Raw genomic sequence first — 21,501 nt, 5'->3', positions numbered from 1 at the left:
TCCCTTTCGAGCAGTCTTCTTAACCCTGAAGAAAACTTGTTAACCTGGAACAATTGTACTCGTGGAGTCAAGGTCCCAAGCTGCCTGAAAATCGAGTGCTGCCGAACCGACTTGTATCAACTGCTCGGTAGCCAACCGGGAGAAAGAATGTTTTTAAAAGAAAAATAGGGAGAAAGAAACATTACCACCACATATGATGCGAAAGAACCAAGAGAATATAATAAATTGGCATATAGCTATGATTAGGACACCGAGAGCCTCAAACATCCAACACCGCTCCCCTATGTACACCCTGCATCACCATGCCGTTCAAATTCGAACCCTTTTTAATCCCCAGCTTCTCAGCATGCTCAAATGCTTTTAATTGTCATCATCTACCCGCTACAGCTACATGCTCAAAGCCTCAGTAAACTAAAATCATCAGGCCGCGCCGGCGCCGCCGCCGCCGCCGCTCCTCTTCAGTCGCTGCAGCTCGACCACGACGACGCTGATGTTGTCCTTGCTGCCGCGGGACATGGCCAGCTCCGTCAGCAGTGCCGCGGCATCGGCGGCGGTGCGCCCGGCGACGGACTCGGGGAACTTGGAGGCCGCCCGGCCGCTGAGGCAGTTCCTGGCGATCTTGCACGCCACCTCGTTGGACACCACGTCCCACAGCCCGTCGCTGGCCAGGATGAGGAACTCGTCCTGGTCCGTGCGGTCCACCACCGTCACCTCCGGCTCGGCGCTCACGTACGGTTTCAGGTAGTAGTCACCTGAAATGTGTATCGAGGCACAAATGCGTTCAGGGTGATTGCTGATTACATGGAGCATCTGCACAGTTATCCTCCTTAGTATTAAGAAAGATGGAAGGAGATGGAGGTTCTTACCAATCGACCTAGAAGTTGCAAGCACTCCCAGGACACGGTACCCGTTCCAGTTGATGACTCTGCCCCCAGCCGCTTCCACCCTCTGCAACTCGTCTGGCCGATCTGGCTGCATAGTCAGAACAAAGCATCATTAATTAGATCACTCATGCTGACTGCTGAGCACTGCTCATGGCTTAGCCATGCCTAATGCTAATTTCGGGGCAGATTTTGCAGTTTCTTCTTCTGAGAAACCGTTTATTACAGATCTCAACACAAAGTAATCCTTGAACTGAACCTTGATACGATGCAATTTAAACATCCAAATCAGATAAGTCATTCTCGTACTAAAAAGAGTAACTTCCAGTAACTTCCACGATAAGCTCTCTCATCTGTTCGGCAACCAAAACTTGTCTACAAAAATGATTTTTGTTTTCGGCAACACATCGAGCACTTTCTTCTCCCATTCCATCTAACCATCTAGCCACGTCCATTGCTAGCAGAACATACATTTTAAGTATCTTCACACTGCAAAAGTGTATCGCTCCTACTGTGATGTAGGCTGCATCCTTCGGCATACGTGGGGTACCAGGTGGAATAGCCACTGGTTGGCACCCACTGCTCAAATGAAGCATATGCCAGATTGCCAGAACAGCACCGACCACGGGGTTAGATCCTACCGGGCCTTGGAGACAGAGCATTTCGTAAACAGAGAAAACGTTTTTGTGTGGGGGCAAGGTGCTTGGACCTAACACTCGGCTCATTGAGGAACAGCAGTGCAGCACTAGGCTACCCCAGCTCGCTTTCTTCCCCAAGGGAGATCACCTACGTGGCCTCCCGTCTCATGAGCAAGGAATGATACCACTCAACCAGAATGCCGCTGCGCGCTTTGCCCCACCAACCGCAACCACCTCGGGCCGGAAAATTCGCCACGGCCCATTCCGTTTCTGCACAAAGCTAGTAACACTGACCGACACCGGCCGGCCAGCTTTGGCACCACGCAACTCAGCCAGGAGCAGACGACACGAGATCGTCGTCTTCTGATGCTTGTGCGGTGCAGGAACATTCTCGAGACTAGATTAGTTCGCTAAACTAAACCTGTACCAGTACCGCCAGTGATTAGAAAATTAGATCTGATCCTTCCCGGGCGCAGATCAGCTTATCGATTAAACAAAAATCCGAGGTATTAGAGACGTTAAGTACCATCAGCCCATCAGGGAGTGTCATTAGCCGTGTTAATCTAAGCATTTGTGAGGTGTGCACCCGTACTACAACGTACCTTGTGATCAGTGGATAGTGGCACCGCGACGCCCCCGCGGGAGAGCACGGCGCGGGAGTCGCCGCAGTTGGCGACGACGATGCGGCGCTGCCCCACGACGGCCACCACGGCGGTGGACCCCACGGTGTGGTAGGGCAGGTCGGGGTCAGCGCCCGCGGCGGCCTGCTTGGGCGGGGGCGCGAGGCCGCCGGTGACCTCGCCGTCCACCCGGGCGAAGCTGGCCACCAGCGCCTCCTTCCAGCGCGCGTAGCTGCCGACGCCGCGGCGCAGGCCAACCTCCTCGGCGAGCACCACGTGGAGCCGCTCCCGGCACGCCTCCGCCACCCGTGCCCCGCCGTGGCCGTCGTACACCGCGAAGAAGTCCTCCTCCCCGTCCGAGCCTCCGCCGCCGCCCTTGGCGCCCGCGCCCGCCGAGGCCAGGAACGAGAGCGCGACGGAGAAGGCGTCCTCCATCTCCCTCCGGCGGCCGATCACCGACACGGCGCCGTGCGACAGGCACGCCGGCCACCTCGCCCCGTGGTGCGCCTCCACCGACGAGTCGGACGACGACCTGTCCGACCCAGAACGGACCCTCTTCGCCGACACGCCCTCCTCCGCCGCCTCCGCGGTCCGCCCGAGCCTCCGGAGCTCGAGGCGGCGGCGGCGGCGGCGCGCGGAGGCCGCCACGGCGCCGGCGCCCTTCCCGTCCCCGTCCCCATCCCCGCCCGCCACGGCCTTGCACACGGGGCCCTCACCCCTGGTGGCGCTGGTCTCTCTCATGAGTCCGTCCCCGTCCCGCCTCGCTAAAAGCAATGGAGAAAGAAGAAACGGTAGGCCGGCGAGAGGTGGGGTTTAATACGGCCACCGAGCCGAGGAAGGAGAAGCGTCCACCGCCGTCGGATCCCGCACGGGCGGCCGGATGCCCACCAGCGCCGCGGGCGGCCCGCGAGGACGTGGACGGGCGAGATCGCCGGTGGGCGCGTGGCGTGTGCGCGCCCGATGCACTGCGGCGCGGGGGGAGAAAATATCCTGCGCCCGGTCCATGGACCACGGCCCCCGGGTGCGAAGGGGAACGGGCGGGGCCGAGGCCGCAGCGACCCGGGGTGTTGGTGGGGCGGGTGCACGGGAGGTCCAGAGCGGTTGGACCACCGGGTCACGCGTGGGTCCCGGTGGTGGGGGCGGCGAGGGGTTACGTGGAGGACACAGGGGCCGTCGGAGAGGGTGTGGGGCACGTCGCGCGATTTGACTGTGCGTCCCCGGGACAAATGTTGGGGCCAGAGGCCACAGGCTTTTCCGTGCAAGAAAGCAGATTCTACGGCCCAAGGAAACGTTCCGTTCGGACGTTCCTACGTCGTCCGTCGCGTCCTCCTCTGATGAAACCGAACGGACGAAGAACGGGCCGTAACGTTTCACTCTAGCAATGAAGCAATAGCATTTGATCGGGCTCGAAGACAATCGTGGCATTTCGTCGTCAAGCAGTTGGAGGTCGTTGCCAGCTTAACGGAGCTACTGAGCTAGTAGCAGCAATGACACACTGACACATCATGGAGGTATGTTTGAACGCTGCTGCACTCGCACTCGGAGAACGGTGTGGATGCGTGCGTGGCGGCTGGCGACGACAACGAGGGTTCAGCGGCCGGATGGTGGCGGGATATTTGGAGCGTCGCGGGAGGACGCGTGGCCGCCGGCCCGCGTGCCCGGGGCCTGCCGGGTCCCCGCCGCAGGCTTTCTTTCCTCGGCGAGGGCGGCAGTCCCGCGCGCGACTCCTGTTTGAGTGGGAGCGCCGCTGGCGCGCGCGCGGGGGGGCGTGGCGCGGCAGCCTCGGGCGCCGGTTCCGGCCGTGCACGGCCTACGCGGCGACGTGGAGGGCCTACGCCGAGATAGCGGAGGCGATGGATGGTGTCCCCTTCCCCTGCTTCGCTCACCTTCCCTCCTCCTCCTCGGTCCTCGTCGTCTCTCTCTTCGGCCTACGCTCGGTCTGTCGCCATGCTCGGATGCCTCCCCTAGTCCCCTCTCCCTCCCCACGCGTCCGGTCGTGCTCAGGGCACTCTGTGCTCGCACGAGCCTCGAGGCGCCCAGCCGCTGCCACGGCTGGCTGGTACCATGAACTTTCTTGCGAGGTCTCGCTGTGCACAGAGATCATGTCGGTGCCGGTTTTTTTGAAATGCTGCCGCCGCGCGCCAGCATGCCTGCCTGCGCTTCAAAAGCTCATGCTCACGCATGGGGGTCACATGGAAGGACAATGCTGCGTTCGTCGTCCTTTCCTCACACAGTTCTACGGACTGCTGCTGCATTTTCCGAGTTCAACTCAACTCATGTCGCCATGCATGCCAAGTTAGCCTGAAGCACTACTACTTTCTTCGTCGTTAAGGTGCATGCCAGCCATTTGATAATTCCGTCTCCCGCTAGCTCGCTCCTCCACGTACGCATTTCGTGTATCAAGCTATACGGGGGCGATAAGCAGTGCGTGATGGAAGTACCGACGTGTCGGCATGCAAGGTCTCGAGGGGCAATAGAATAGCATATATACGTGCAGAGATATGATGCTTCCGTAATTTAAAAGTCGCTAACGGAACCAAGTTGCTTTGTGCAATTACCTATGTTCATCGCGCTGTGCGCAAGTGCCTTGTGCAGCTAGACGAACGCGTACGTTGTGATGAACATGTACGCATACCAATTTACAAAACAACGCTACATCACAATTAACGTGCGAGCGGTACGGTGTAGTAATAGTGTGCATTATGTAATGACCCAGCTTGTGAGCTGATTCTATGAGAAAAGTGATTTTGTGGCTGAAAGTGATTCTCTAGCATAAACTCTTAAAATTAGGATGGAGAATCACTTCACAAAATCAGGATAAGCTACTTTTTTCCAGCTCCCAGCTCCCAGTCTCTTATTCATTTTAGAGAATCACTTCATAGAATAAGCAGAAAATCATTTCTCTCTGAAAAACTATTTGGTAGAGCTCCTGCTGGAATCAGCAAAAAATCAGCTCTGGGAGCTCTGCCAAACGCACCCTTAGGAAAACAACCGATGCATGTCCATTCTACACGCTGCGTGGACAACATCTACACTGCAACCTGTTTACGATTTTGTCATCGTTTCGCATAAAAGGGTTACCCGATTTTGCAGTGCCTCCTAGAGCTAGCTCATCCAACTCGACACTTACTATTTAGGACTAATACTAGAGATAATCTCATGCATGGTATTTAAATTGTTGGTCCAACTTAACCATGGACTGTTACACATTAAATAATTGTAAAGTAGTCATGAACCACAAAATACCAAATAATGCATTGGTATAATATGCTGCGCTACGTGCAAATGGGGTATGCTGTGGCGCGTACTGCACGGTATGGGGCATGTCAAGGACTATACTCATCTGGACAGCTAAATTGCAAAGTTGCCCTTGTGTTGTGTACGTAGTGGACTAGTGGTGGCGCACGTACGTGTACGTAGCATTTGACCTGTAACCAGACAGCAGCCTCAACCCCCAGAAAGTTGCGTAATTAGCGTCAGCGATGGCGATCGATGACACTGTACACGCGTAAGTACATAGGTAACATTCATGCATCAGGAGCCAGCCAGCGTTACTTCCTCTCCACTGTCTCTTTCTTCTAATTTTCCCGTATCGCTGCCTCCGCTGGTCGCTTTCAGTGCGCGGACGTATGCGTTGCCTTTAGCTGATCCGTGCGATCGGGCGCCGAGCAGAGCGGCGAGGATAGGTTCAGCGTCCCGTCAGCTGTCACGCACGCCATCGAGCGCGCCCTGGTTCTCACGGCACGCCGCCGGAAAAAGGCAAGCCATGGTCCATGGATCGTAGCCGCTGGTATCTGAACGGCGCATGCAGCTGCTGGTAATGTAAAAGGTGTGCTGTGTCGTGCACCCACTGCACGGCCTAGTGGCCCAAGGCATAACTGGTGGTGGTTGTTCTGGCTACTCGTACTTGCGATGCATTGCGGCACAGTGTACCTGGCTCCGTTACGACACACCGCACAAGGATAACATACATTTATCTAAAAATCCCTGCCTGCCTGCCAAAACGCGTATTGGCCGCATACTGCAAGCGAACGAATCGATGTCCAGCCGATTTGTGATATGTGGTTGCCGAGAAAAAGGCAAGTTTTGGCCCACGTACGTTACGTCGGCATACTGAGATGAGATGGAGATGCTGCGGAATGTGTCGCCCACAGGCCACGCAGAGAACACTGTTTACCGAACCTTTTCGCTCCTTGAGCTAAGCTAGTGACGTGTGCAACTGTGCACATAAACTAATAAAATACTTTGAAAAATAAATCCGAAAAGGATCGTCGAGTATGGCGCACACAGACTACCAGCAAAGAACGGCAGGCGCGGCGGCGCCTGAGGCCGGTTGCTGGAGACTTTGGAGCCATGGAGATGGAGCAGATCGACGCCGGGACCGGGAGATGCGATATCGCATTTCTGTGAATCTCGCGTGCCTTTCTTTCCTGATCTTTTCCGCCTCGACAACGACGGCGCGAGGCGCACACAGGACCCACTGCACAGCATCCTGTGCCGGCCGCGGGCGAGAGAGGGGGCAGAGACAGGGGAGATGCGTGGGCGCCCGGGCATGTACGTGGCGGTGGGGGACCACCCCGTCCTGCCTCGGCCGTCTCGTCGCTGAAAGGCGCCACGGGACGTGGCACGCAGCAACAGCGAAAGGGTTCGCTCGGGAGTCGGGAGCCAGCGTCCGGCTTCGCCGGGCGAGCCAACAAAGCGAGCGATTCTTCCGGCCAGGCGTCCAGCACGCCCCACGCGCGTCGTGTCACGCGTGCACTGATGACTCGCGCTGGCTGCCCGTCACGCCTTCCCAGCCTCTCGAATCGACGACTAGAACGTAGGAGTTAGAACGGAGCGGGTAATTTTGAGACATCAATGCAGAAGAACGAGCAGACGATTACTGTACAGCACGCCTGTAGGAGCACACCAGCGCATCCGACATTTTTTTATTTTTGACCCGCGAAAATTTTTCGCAAATAGGTTCACGCCGGAACCAATTTCAAAAATAAACCCTTAGCTTGGCGAAACCATGCTACAACGTCTTGGTGCCAGCCTCTATGACGTCAAGATCTCCACCGTCACCGCTGACCGGGCATCTAACGTAGCGCCAAGGCTTGGCGCCAGGATCTATGGCGCCATAGATCCTGGCGCCAAGCCTTGGTACATAAGGCACCACCCCTTCCGAAATTTCCTCCTCATCCTTCTTCTCTCCCTCGAGTTTTTACTCTCCCTACTTCGCCTTATACTACGAATCGACATTTTAGCTTAGGAAACTTTCATTTGATCCGTGGATCTTGAAGAGCAAGGTATCCTCTCTCCCTCGTAGCTTTTTTTCACATCGATTCGCTATATATTAGTTACATTTTTTAACTTAGGGTTTCATGCAAATGTAGGATGCCGAGGCGTGGAAAAGCTAAGAAACTAAGGTAACCCCAGCGCACATAGTTATATTATGTGCTCATTGTTGTGGATCAAATGAAAAATCTTAATTGTAGGTTTATTGTTAAGTGCGTTTGGTTCTTACAACGAAATAAACTAAATTGTAGTTACGGTGCCAAGCTGACCGGAAATGCCTTCGATCCATTGCCTTTGCCTAGTGGTGTTCCAGTGCCTATGTCCTTTTGCGACGATCCTTGCAAGGTAGCCAAGTCCGATGAACATGCCATGTATAGGCAGAGGTATTGGATGTGTTCCAACTTTGCGTTTAAACCTACACTTCGTCAGCGCCGCATTAACATGTTGGTAAGGAATTGATATTGTCTTATAATTATCAACCATATTTTTTTATAACAATTGCATTTGTTGTAGACCCCTCCACCGCTATGTGATTTTGAGCAGTGGATCGACACTGAGAGCAATCCTGAAGATAAGGAGTTTTTGGAGTATATGTTGCGCTGGGATGCAGAGAGGAAGGAGATGATGGAGAAGAGGCTCAGAGAGGAGGCTGCGGAAAAGGAGCACAAGGAAGAGGAGGGAAGGAGGCGTGTTGCTACGAACAGTAAGGAGAGGGAAAAGAAGCTTGAGCGTGCACGCCGAGCGAAAGCAGCGATTGAGGAGAATCCCGATGCCTTGAGGAAGGGAAAGGGGTCTCGTTGCACTCAGTAGTCATAATTAGTTTCTAGTTATATGGTTTATTTTCTACTACAAGACTTTTATTATATTGTTATGTAATGATGCACTTTAAGTATGGACATGCAAGTGGTAGATGACCTATATTTATTTTGCGATGTAATGCACTTCGAAGTTATACTCTAGTGAAATTTCTGCAGAAAATAAAAAGGGTACTTGTTAGTGAAATTTCGGCAGAATTTCCCCTACTTTTTGATGCAATCCATACAAAATTACGAGATGAGTAGTGAACATAAATACAAATATACAAGCATATAACACATTCATAATAAAATCCACAATAGTTCAGAATGAAAGTCCATATACACAAATAGTCCATATAACACAAAGGCCATATACCACATAGTTCGCAATAAGTATCCTCAGTGCCTCCTAGTCTTACGCTTACCCTTGTGACCAAGGGCGTCGGTGCCTGGAGTGTAAGGAGAACGTGGGCGACGTAGTCTAGTGCCTACAACCTCTATAGGCTGAGTCAAGGGAGCCTCGTGGAGCTGAGATGGGCCAAGCTCCTCGGGCCTCTGGTCATCGTCGTCGTCGTCATCGTCCTCATCCTCGGATGCAATTGCTTTCGACCCAGAGGGGCCTTGCCCAGACGTACCAACGCCTGCTTCGCGTGGGGATGGAACGTGCACGTCTCGCGTCGTGGCAGTCCTGCAGCCACAACGAGCAGCCGCACGGTGAAGCCGTCTAGACAATCGCTGTTGTGAAAAAACTACTTAAACGAAAGAATGTAACAATTTGAGTCTTACGTCTAGAAAACTTCGCGTCTCGGGGTCCGTAACTCTAGGATGGAAATGCTCAATATCTCTAACCGAGCTTTGGAGCGTACGGCCCTGCAACAAATTTTCAGAAGTCAGTAGTCACTAAAGCAATAAATGATTAAGTCATTAACTTTCTTACACACTAAGTCACTGAATGACTAAATGATTAAGTCAGTAAGTCACTAAGTTCTTATCTAACTAACTAAATCACTAAATAACTTAACATAGATTCTATAGAAAAATAAAGCAATTGTCTTACCATCCTATCCAGGATTGGTCCTGTCTCCACCTACCTTCCAGCACGAGTACTTTGGTCATACACCGTGTCTTAATCATCGGACGAGTGGATATCGGCGTAGTCATCTTGCGTCCATTGTACCCTCAGCCTGTGACGCGTCGCACCTTTGTACCAAGTCTGGTATTGCCTGTACTCACTGTTTGTGTGCGGCTCGTCGTTCTCGTCCATGTTGTCGTGGAACTGCTACCATTCCTCAATGTAGGCCTGGTGGAACGCGTGCCACTTAGAGACCTTCCGTTTCTTCTTACGATCCACGCTGCACGTCACGTTAAATGTTACTGCTAGGCAAATTTTAGTTAATGGTAATGGAAATAATTCAAATAGGAAAACACTTACTTGTGTAACTCCACACTAGTCGAGGTCGCAGGTGTTGACCAAATCTGCCTGATCCCAAACTGACGTGGTACTCGATCAGGAGCATAGAAACATATGAGAGGGCACTTCATCCTGTAAAGATCATCGTCGGCCGCACACATGACGCTAACGGCAAAAGGAAGTGCCTCCTCTCCTTCGTAAGGCTACCAATTTACCTGCAACATGTCAAAACAAGATGTTAGTTGTTATACTAAAGGACTACAAAGCATGTGAAAAAAAATTTGACTTACAATATGAACCGTGAGAGCGTCTAGCTCGTTGATGTAATCCAGGTACGCGCGCTCCATCCTCGTATGGCCAACCTTAACCTGATCCCAAAGATATGCCCATGTCGGCTGCCGTCTCGGCGGCTCACCTGGGAACCACGATCGATGACCCATAATCTCGGGATGACCAAAGTACTCGAATACTATCGCGTGGCTGGACGATCAATATGAAAGTTGTGTCATGCTCTTATTTCGGTCATATTCTTCCCGAGTAGTTATCCTGTTACGATTAGGCTCTCAATCTCTGGGTAGTCGTTGCCACTGCGTGTGTGAGATCGTTGTCTTGTATACGCGTATGGACTTAGGCGTGACAGATGCGCCTGAGGCTTTCACGAGTTAAGGCGTGTTCTGCTCGAGAAGAGTAGCCGTGGCGGATCCACTTCGGATTACCTTGATTAAAGCACAGTTCGGTTGCCTGACACGCGACGCTCATGCCTTAGTCAAGATAATTTGAAGTGCCGTCGGATTTCATCCGATTAAACCACTTAACAGGACAGAGTTTAGCAAACTCACACGAAGGTGAGTGGTTCCAGAGAATGCAACAGATCCACTGAGTTAAACAAGTTTGACCATTTAGTTCGACAACACAACGAAAATCAGAGTTTTACAAGATTCAAAAGCAGCGGAAAGGTAAAGTAGCGGAAGCTAGCGCCGGGGTCGGATGTCCCTGATGAGGCCGATCGGGACATCAGAGATCCCTCTCCTCGCCGTCCGAGGAAGGGTCCCACTCAACCGTCCAACCCGGAGGGAGCTGGGGCGGCCAAGTGCTAACGGGAGCAAACTCAGGATCGGCGACTTCACCTGAAAAGAAAGCCACAACAAGGCTGAGCTGCTAAGCTCAACAAGACTTAACCGACCGGTGGTAAAACTACTCCACCACGCCTAGACATGCAAGGCTCTTTGGTTGTGGGGTTTATTTGCCAAAAGCGACTACGTTAGGTCCTTGCTTTCAAATTTTAGCTCAAATTCTTCGTTCATTAACCAGTCTACGTTGGCATCTTATTCTAAGCAAACATGGATCCAACCTTTTGTATATAACTCATCATCAAGACCATGTCATCATCAGACTCCTTCATTACTCAGCGTAGCATAGCGATCAAGCAGTCTCAAACTGTGAGAGGCAGACGAATCGATTCGGGTTTCTTAACCATGCATGGTGAACCTAACCTCACGACATCCGCGCACCACAAGGGTCGCTTCCTGTGTCGGCCGTCCCCATCAATCCTGTAATACCTACCATTTTTAGTCACCCAAGTAACTCCAAAGAAATGGAAGCAATTCATGAAAAAAAGAAGAAGATATTGGCCAAAATTCAAATTCGGGTCAAATTTGACCGAAATTCCAATTTTAAATTCAAAATTCAGAAAAATTCGACAAAATATGGAATGAAGGTATGAGGGTGATTAGAACTTAAAGATCAAAATTTGGAAAAGAATTGGTCCTGAATACCTCAAGAAAATCAAAGAAAGAAAATGAAAAACAAGTTTACTGTTCCTCATCCGACAATAGCTGTTTCAGAAAAACAGCACAGAGTTCATTTTTGGAAATTGAATTCTGTTGAATTTTTTCAAATAAGTGGATCCAAACAACTATACCATATTAAAGTATGGACTTTGGACAAGCATCTTTAGGTGTTGTTGGCCAGGAACAGTGAGGGGAACAATTTCGAATTTAAGCTCAAAGTCAGCACATTGTCACGGGTTGACTGTCCTGCTGAAATTGCTTTAGTCTGAAACAGCAAAACTAGCTGAGTTTGGAGCCAATTTCAGAGAGATCTAGTGCAAAGGGTATGAGTGATTATGGGAAAAATGGAATCCTTGGATGTCGTAGAACACAAATGGGAAGAAGTTGGACCGTGAGGGAAGGATTTGGATCACCAAAACCATCTGCAAAGTCGGGTAAATGAGTCGGCCGAGTGACTGACGAACTGAACATTGAAGTTCAGAGAAGCTTAGACAAAGGAGAGAAGGAATTCAAAATTCCAAATAAATGGATGAATATCTCCGGTAAGAGTTTAAATATGAAGTGTAGAGCTCGAACTTATCTACAACTTTGTTTAAGACACTTGGGGACCGTCGGATTTGAAATCGGCCGTGGTTGAGTTCTGAAGTTTCGGGCGCTAGAGATAAGGAGGGGGAGGATGACAGAGCAGGCAGGACGTGTCGCCGCCGCCGTTCTCAGTCGCCCGCCAGCGCGGCAGCTATGCCACCTCTTCACCACGCAAGCCTACGAGTAGACCACGGTGGCAACCATGCGCGCGGTGAAAGCTTGAATATCTACCACTCCCGTGCTGCCCGCTTTTACCGCTGTTCTTTTACCGCCGTCGCTCCTCTGTCCAAGCCGCCGCCGCCCAGCAAAATTCTCCCGCCACACCTCACCTCCCGTCGATTCCTCTCACCCACTCCTCCACAGACACCCCAGCTACACCCCAGCCGAGTCGTTGTCCAACATCCTTGCCGGTAGGCCCTGCGCCGCCGCCGTTTCCGTCCGCCGTCGCCGCACCTCCTGCTCACGGTGAGCACCTCCTTGCGCTTGCTTTCTTCCCTCTTGGGTAGTCGTGGGTAGGTCCTTGGGATTCTAGGATGATGTAGTAGTAGTCGTTGAGGTAGGTTGCGCCGTCGTCGTGCGTAGCCACGACCGGCCGTAGGTGCCGCCGCCCGCCGCCGTGGAGGGAGTGGCTCCGGCCATCTCCCGAGGAGCCGTTGCCACGCGCGGGTGTGTGAGGGCACAGAGGTGCTTTTCCGACCTAGCCCCGTCGTCGGTAGGGCGCCGGCCGGCGAACCGCGCCGCCCCCTGTCGCGCCAGTTTTGGCGGGAGGAAGAAGAAGATGCTGGAGCTGCGGGCCCGCACGACAGTGGAAAAGAGGAGGAGAGGAAGTAGGCCGGCCGCAGCGGAGGCCAGTTGGGCCGCGGTCTTGAAGGCCTAGTAGCGCGCGCGGTTGGCCGTAGAGAGAAAAGGGCCGGAGGCCCAAGAGAAAGACAGGCCGCGCTCGCGAAGGAAAGGAAAAAGAAAAGTGGGCCGTTGGGCCGTCGCCGGTGGAAAGAAAAGAAGAGAGGAGAAGAATCGGCCCAGTAAGGCCCGCCCGGGGGAGAAATAGGCCAGCGGGTAGATTGAATAGGAGAAGGAGTGGGCCCGCGCCGCGGGCCCAGCGTAAGAGAGAGGGGGTAGAGTCGAGCCGCGTGAGAAAAGTTGCCGGGGGAGTTTTTCGGGAAAATTTAGATTTCCTTTATAGAATAATTAGTTTAAATCCGAATCTCACCATTTAAATCACAGAAATTTCTAGAAGTGTCCAAAATTAGTGAAACCAATTTTGTTAGGCTTGTTTTATTTTCCTTTACGCATTAAAATTTTTATACCCTAGAAAATAATAAAAATTTGGATATTTATTTAATGCCTTTCTTTTAAGGTAATTAAATAAATACTTAATCTTTATAAAATGCATAAAATATGGAATAACATTTTCATAATCACAAATTATTCTTAACTCATAGGAAATTAGGTTTTCAAGTTAGAAAATAATTATAACCTTTTCTAAAATAAAAGAAAGGCCTTAAGTCAGGTTAGTTAAGGAAATAAAAATCATGGGGCCAATCTTTTCGGGTTTTTGTTTTTGTGTGTTGGCTTGCAACTTTATCATGATAAATTATATAGTCCTTGTTGGCTTGCAACTTTATCATGAAGGAAAGTTGTATAGTCTTTTATTCAAAAATTTGCATTCCTAACCCCTGCATATGTTGTGCTATAGACCCCAAAGCACCAGAAGGAGATTACCTGGAATTTTCAGAAGGATCTTCGAAGTGTGAAGAAATCTTTGAATTGGTCCCCTGCGAGGCCAATTCGGACAGTGCTAACTTTTTAAGCGAACAAGGCAAGCCCCGGTGCATTACACCTATTATTTTGAAGTCAATATTTCATGTGTCCATTATTTAGCTATTTGCTATATGTATGCACTAAGTCTAGGAGTTGCTTGAAACCCACTCTTGTGCATGATCATACCTTATTTTAAGGACATCTTTGCCACTTGTTCAAACCTTTAGTAGATAACCCAAGTCTAGAATTGCTTAGTTGCTTAAATGCTTGGTTTACCAACCTTAAGGAAAACTTTTGAGTCATATATGTTATTTATGGAAAGATGACTTGGAAATTGAGAAGCGGGCAGAAGCTAGGGATGTAGTTCTGTCTGCTAGATTAATTTGGTTAAGGCCCGATTCGTTGTCTTAACCTTTGATCAAGTGATAATCATCTGATCACTTACTGGGTATGGGACCAGCAAAGCCCAGTAGGTTAGTAAACTCTCTGATCGGGAATACTTCGTACCCACGCTTGACGTGCTGGAGATTGGCAGGGGCGTAGCCTGAAACTCACATGGTGATCGGGCCAGACGTGGGGTCCCATGTGGGGGTGCGTCCCTGGATCCGGGTTGTCTTATTCCCAATCATTGGTTTTGCTAATCGAAAAGTCGTTACGTACGACCTGGACAGTCGTATATAACTGGTGATCAGGGTACTCTCCTGCAGGATGTAATATGATCCGGATCGCCGCAATTCTTGGTTATGAATGCACTTGATCACTGTTGAGCAGCGTAGCATAAAGTCATGAATGTTGTATCTTTCTGTTAATGATTGATGTATGACTTAATACCTTGTCGTTCGCAAGTAATCTTTTCTCAACAACTAGAATGGTTAGGTAACCACTTAACTCAAATAAAAGATAAAACTAAGGCATCACCTGTAGTAAGCTTTTCGGCAAAAATGTATCAGCCAAGTACACCAAAAAGCTATCATGTACTTCCAAGAAAATTTATTATATTGGTTAGTTGGGTAAGACTTGCTGAGTACACCGTACTCAGGGTTATCCCTTGTGGCTATCTTTTCAGAAGCACCGCAGGAGTCCACCGAGGAGGAAGCCCCGAAACTCTAGGGTATTGTTATGAGTCTCACAATACCCTTAGAAGAAGTTTTATAATGCTCATCTCCACCTGAACCGTTTATGTTTTAAGTCCTAGAACTCTGTCTAACACTGCACTATTAAGTTTGCTTCAAACTAAGTCTTGTATTAACTCGTACCTCTTGTATGTATGTAAAAATGTAATATTTGTTGATGCTATCCCATCGCGGATACTATCCTGATGTATGGCTATGAGACACAACGTGGATCTTTCGAGGAGTCCTAGGGACACTCGACGGACGACCGGACTTATATTGTTTTAAGTGCGTTTCGGATAATTGCTGCATTGGCAGCAATTAGGCGCATTTAAACCAATTTAAGTTGGACGGTTCCGCCACAAATCCCCAGGCACGTGTCCCAGCCTCTACCGTACTGTGACCGCACTTGCACCCACATGATGTACCATGGGAACCGCGTTCCAGGGACAGCAGGGGTATAAGCCACGCCCTAGTTGAATCAGGTACTAGGCTTCCCCATCCCATAATAGGTATGAGATTAGTACTTTCAAACACTTGATCACGAACATCACAACTGTCGGGCCTTAACAAGTTCCATAGACAGACGGGACGATCAGCCGACCACCAAAGAGTTAACCAAAACCCTGCCCCGTCCATCGTCCTTATAGTTGTAACAGAAGGGAAACAACCAATTCCATAACTCGCGAGTGACAGGAAATCACTCGACTTTTACCGCTTTCCTATTTAAGCATAGCGACTACTCGGTCCAACATCTAGTGTTCAGATCAGGGAACTATGTCACGCATCTAAGGTTGCAAACAACTCCTATACGTAAATGCACAACCACAAGAAAGAAGGCATGCGCAAGTTTGGGGAAAACTTTGGGATTCATGCTCCGGGACTTGCCTTCAAGCGGAGGGGAGGGAAGCGGGTCTTCGGCTGGTGCGACTTCGGCTTCTGGAACTTGTAGCTTAGCTACAGCTTCGTCTTCTGGCACCGGGTGTAGTTCGTAGACGCCGTCAGCAAGACGAAACTCTACACGCATGCAATGTAGGGATTAGTGTTTAGACGGTTATTTTAACAACAACACTTGCAAGTCTTAGCCCAAAAACTTGTAGCAAAGCTACGGAAAGAGTGTGGGGTTTCAAGCTTCAGTGGAGAGAGAACAAGACCAAGGGTCAGATTGTAAGAAACTTATGATCTGAAACTTAAACCTTAAGGAATAACTGTGTTTGGGGTCCTCAGATCTATTACAGAGGAGTCCCCAAAATCTTACACAGATACCCTCAAGTCAAGGAAAAAGATACATTCGAGTCCTCGGGCGAGGCAGATAGGGGTTGGGCGAACAGACAGGGTCGGGCGAGACGGAAAGAGGGGTCGGGCGAACAGCTAGGGTCGGGCGAACCGGTAAGGGGTCGGTAGCTTACCTTCGGTTTATAGGTGAAACCTTTTGGGGTCGGGAAGGAGTAGACGTGGGCGGAAGGTCGTAAGCACTAAGGCTTTGGTGGCGGCGATATCCGGCGGTGCTCCGGCGGCGGCGGAGCTTCTCGTGAACAACAAGGAAGCTCTAGCACAGCGCGGAGGAGCAGGCGGCTGGGTGGATTGGGGAGGTGCGGGTGTTGAGCGGGAAAGAGAGTTTTCTCAAGAACTTAGGTGGCGGCGCTCAAGCACGAAATAGGGGAAACAAGGCGGCGAGGCAACAATGACGAAGGGGACTCCAGTAGGACTCTGGCATTCCCTTTTATAGCTGGACGGAGAGAGAGAGAGAGAGAGTTGTAGTAGCACGCAGATCGGAAGAAAAGGATGGAGTGCGCTGTCATGGCGGCGACTGGGCGGCGGAAAAGGACTTCGGAGATAGCATCCTCGGCTATTGGGCACTGGAGACAAGGCGACGCAGGCGCGGTTTTGCCGGTGGTGAGATTTGGCGGAGATGGGCGTCATCGTGCGGCGGATCTGATGGGTGTGACAGGGGGAATGACGCGGCAAGCGAGGTTGCACAGGTGACAAGATAGGCGGCTGCGGTTGCGCAGGCGAGCGCGAAGCAGCGGTTTGCCGGGCACAGTTCTGGCAAGGCAGAAAAAAACTGTCGCGGCCGGAGTCAGGGTTGGCGATGGAGGAATCATCGCGTAGCGCCTTCGGGGCGGCGCGACTGTGGAGAGGCGGCGGAAAAGCCGGAAGGCATCGGGCCTTGCAGCAGGGGATCCGGCGTGGTGATGATGGGCGCGAGCTGCGAGGCAGTTTGGACGCAGCAGGCGGCAAAGCTGTTCCATAGCGGCGTCGGAGCACCAAGGCGCGGTTGGCGAGGGCGCGAGCGAGACGAGGCGCTGCAGAAAGGGGTGCAGAGGGGCTTCTGTGGCGATTGGGGAGAAGGGCGCGGGAAAACATTCGGTCACGGCCGGTGATTGGGCGAAGCGGCGGGCGTCGGAGAAGCTGAGCCACGCAGCGGGAGAGCTCTGAAGCGATGCAGGCCGCTCGAGTGCGTCTGCCTCGGGAGATCTGGGAAAAAGATTTGCGGGTCCACCCGTCCATCCACCGGTCATTCTCGGTTTCTCCTCTGCTTAAGACTGAAGGGACACTGCCTTGGGGAACTCAGAAGGAGCCAACGGGGTGGGTCGGGGTCTCAGGGGTCGGGACTTAGGACCGGAGGTGGAGCACTCCTGCTCGGGAGGAGCTGAGACAGACGAATTTGGGGGACCCGAATTAAGATTTACTCGAAAGATTTGCCCAGGGTTGTTACAGTAGTAACCTTAAGAGAAGACAAAAGTGAGCAGTTGTCGTTGTGATAAAAAAAGAGTGTGATTTTACACAAGAGTTTGCTGCCCTTCGGCGAACAGAGCGTGTGTTGTGCGCGAGAGTTTCCGACGAGTAGAGCGCGTGTTGCGCGCAAGCGGAAAGTAAGCCGAAAAATAATTTGGAAAAGTGACTTAGCTTGATTCGTGGATGATTGTTGACGAAGCCATGACGGTCGTTGATGAAGCCGTAACGGTTGTTGACGAAGTCGACTAGTCGGAGGCGATTCGGACTAGTTGTCGACGATGCGAAGTTTGCCCTGACTAATTTTTTAGTTGAAATGAGGAGTTGGAGTAGTCCGCCCTCGACTAGCCTTGTAGTCGAGACGAGTAGTGGAAGTAGTCGTCAGTGAGCGTCGCAATGTGGTCGGAGTAGTCGTCGGCGAGCCGCCCGTAGTAGTCGGCGAGCGCTACAACGTACTCGGAGAAGTCGTCGGCGTGCGTCATGACGAAGTAGTCGTTAGTGTGTTGTCGAGTGAAGTAGTCAAGGAGAGTAGTCGAAGTCGTTGCCGAGCCGCTTGTAGTCGTCGGCGATCTCGCAATGTAGTTGAAGTCGTCAACGAGCTGCCCGTAGTCGACAGAATCGTCGGCAAGCCGACCGTGGTCGTCGGCGTGCCCGCGACATAGTCGAAGAAATCATTGGCGAGTTGCCCGTAGTCGTCAGCGGGCTCGCAATGTAGTCGGACTTTCAAGTTGTAGTCGAACTCAGAGTTGCTGTCAGACTTCGAGTCGGAGTTGAAGCTGGAGTCGTCGTTGGACTCTGCGTTGCGGTCGAACCTGGAGTGGTCGTCGGACTCGGAGTTGTAGCCAGACCCGGAGTCGCCGTCGAACTCCGTGTTGTAGTCGGACCCGGAGTCACCGTCGGAGTTCGAGTTCGAATCGCGGTCGAACCCGAAGTCACCGTCGGAGTACGAGTTTGTAGTCGAACCTTGATCCGAGGTTTAATTTGTCAATTTTCTCGATGAGATTTTCTGCTTCTTGTTGGGGGGAAATATTAACGACCTCCTAGTACCGCTTAAAGCGACAATCATGAAGGCCCAGGCCCACCTGCGGTAATTACGAGTACCGCCGACCCAGTAGAGGCAGAGAACATCCCACTCTGTCTCGCTCGACCTAGGGCCCCGGGGTCGGACAATCCCGACCCCTCGATGGCGGGACTCCGCCTCGCCCGATCGCGGTCCTAGGGTCGGGAGCGCCCGACCCCTCGCCGCAAGGTTCCGCCTCGCCCGACCACGGTCCCAGGGTCGGGAGCGCCTGACCCCTCGCCGCAAGGTTCCCCCTCGCCCGACCCAGGGAACCGGGGTCCGGAGCGCCTGACCCCACCACAGAAACTCCGCCCCGCCCGACCCTGGGCGCGGGGGTCGGACTCACTCGGGTCCACAAGACGGATATTCGTCTCGGGCGCGGACTGGAGGATCAAGATAACGATCTTGTGGGTCCCCCTATCGACCTCGCCATAAATGCGTCGCGGCCCTGTCAAGCCAAAAGGTAGCGGCGTCCCCAACATAACCGGTCACGAATACCGGTGCGCGGCCGTGCAGCGCGGGCTGCAGTGGCCGCGACTCCTTCTGATTCTCCACGGGTTACTCATGAGCTGCGCCGAACGGCACAGGAGGGCGCGTCACTCACTCTCGCGCCCCGTGCTCCCAACGGCAGTTTCAGGGATGCAACGTCCGGGTCTTACGGTAATCGGTGGGGCAACAGAATCGGACCTCCTCCCCGATGGGCGCGGATGCCGAGGCTGAGGATCATCATCACGCTCGATGGCAACGGCGACCAGGGAGATCATCGACAAGATCTGGAAGGAATCCCCCTCCCTCGCCGGATGTGCTGATAGGGACCGGAGGTCGGAGCAAGAGCGGCGGCCTTGGGACCCTCCCCTTGTATTATTTTCCTACTTAGCTTATCCTTTCTTCCTCTCCTCCTGACGCCTGTCTCAACTGTAACCCCGAGCTCCTTCTTGCGCTATAAAAGGAGGACCGGGGGTCCTGAGACAGGGAGACTTTTTCCTCAAGCCAACAGCACACTCTTACACTCCCTTAGAGCACAAGCACCCTCAAGAGACCTGGGATCAGTTCCCTCTCTCGCCCATCTGTAACCCCTACTACAGAACCCCGCGTGGGCAACACGAGCTGCCTCGATACTGGACGTAGGGCCTCCTTTGCCCGAACCAGTCTAACCCCGTGTCTCCCACGCCACCATCCGAAGCCTTACGCGCATAAAAGAAATTTACTAGTCTAGAGTCTTGATCCGCGAATCTTGACAACGACACTTCTTGTGGAAGAGAGTTCCCGTCGAGGTGCTTATTCTCCTGGTTATCGATGATGTAGCATTGGAAGGACCCAGTGCCGTCAGTAATGCAAAGTCAGGAGTCGAAGACGAAGGTTGCGCCCACTTTGAAAGCGAATGTCGGCTTGAAGACGAAGGTTGCGCCCGCTTTGAAAGCGAACGCCGGCTTGAAGATGAGGTCCTTCAAGCTCGCCCGATGATATCGACGATCTGCCCCACGGTGGGCATTAATGTCGGTGTTTTATACCGGCCGTCTACCAAGGGGTACCTGAGGTAGCAGAATGTGTAGCGGGGGATTGCCGGACTTGGAACTTGAAGGTAAAAGCGAGGACACGAGACACGGATTTAGATAGGTTCGGGCTGCTAGAGTAGCATAATACCCTACATCCTGTTTAGGGATGTTTGTATATTGCGCCCTGCGCTTGGGTGTTGAGGTGTGACCTGCCGAGTTAGGTACCCCTACCCTCCTTTATATACTCCAGGGGGCAGAGTACTAGTCGGATTACAAGGAGTCCTAGTAGGATTACACGGGATGAGTCCTAATAGGATTATAGGGGAATCCTAGTAGGAGTCTGACTTCTTCCTTCCTTACGGGTACTGGGGATGTATCCCCAACAAGCCCACATCCATAACTGCAATAGGTACACACACACCAATTGACACGGAGCCCAAGGTCCAATGGCATGCCTCGCACAGCTGCCGGTACAGGTAACACAGCACAGCTGACCCCCAACTGTACTGACCCGCCTATCGGATATGATGCCAACCTCCCTGCCAGGCCTAACCACATGTATCCGGACTAGTCTTAAGAACCATCCCCAACTGTCATTGTTCTCCCTCTCAACCAATGCAAATGCCAAAGGAACCAACATGTTGTTCGCGTCACAAGATATGGCTATAAGAAGTGTCCCCCTGTATTTGCCAATCAAAAATGTACTATCAATAGAGAAAATAGGATGACAGTGCATGAAGGCTTCCACACACTGAGGGAAGCATCAGAATGCACGCCCGAATATCTACCTCCCATCCTTCCAAGCATTTGGTTTTAGGATGTACTCATAATGCATGTCTGGATTCACCGCTTTTATTGCATTAAAAAGCACTGGCAGCTGCTCCTACCCAGACTCCCAATCCCGATATATCGTCTTCCACGCTCGCTGCTTAGCACTCCAAGCTTTACCATAAGTTATCACATAACCTCCATAAATCTCCTCAACGGTTCTGATAATGTTCTAACTTTCATGTTGGGTTGTTCCTTCAATATTCCCATCAACCTCTTGGCAATTAGGGTAGATGTTAACTGCGGATGTCTCACTGTAAGCTCATGGTCAGCACAATTGTGTGAACCGACAGCTTTTGTGATCTTCCACTTCCCGGTGATATTTTGCTTCCTTGCACAAACCCTCCATGGGCACCGTTCCTTGTCACACACAACTGTGTAATGGCGCTCCGCATATGAATGCAACACTTTGTAAGGTCTCTTCCGTATCACCGCAAACTCCTGCAACCACCTCTTCAATGCGGGAAGGTCCTTAAATACCCTTCCCTCCTCAATAACTATACTAGGAC

At 51.9% G+C, this 21,501-nt stretch overlaps 1 protein-coding gene across 1 annotated transcript; it reads right to left on the bottom strand.

The window, feature by feature from the left end:
• Positions 1–194: 194 nt before the first annotated feature.
• Positions 195–3,064, bottom strand: LOC117848121 (protein phosphatase 2C 51). The gene is made up of 3 exons (XM_034729442.2): positions 2,122–3,064; positions 867–972; positions 195–752 (listed from the first exon to the last, which is right to left on the bottom strand). Exons 1-3 carry the CDS (start codon positions 2,878–2,880, stop codon positions 421–423), a joined length of 1,197 nt encoding a protein of 398 aa, XP_034585333.1. The 5' UTR covers positions 2,881–3,064; the 3' UTR covers positions 195–420.
• Positions 3,065–21,501: the final 18,437 nt, after the last annotated feature.

This window comes from Setaria viridis, chromosome 3, assembly GCF_005286985.2.
Source record: "Setaria viridis chromosome 3, Setaria_viridis_v4.0, whole genome shotgun sequence".
Taxonomy (NCBI): domain Eukaryota; kingdom Viridiplantae; phylum Streptophyta; class Magnoliopsida; order Poales; family Poaceae; genus Setaria; species Setaria viridis.
This window is presented reverse-complemented; position numbering and strand designations above follow the sequence as displayed.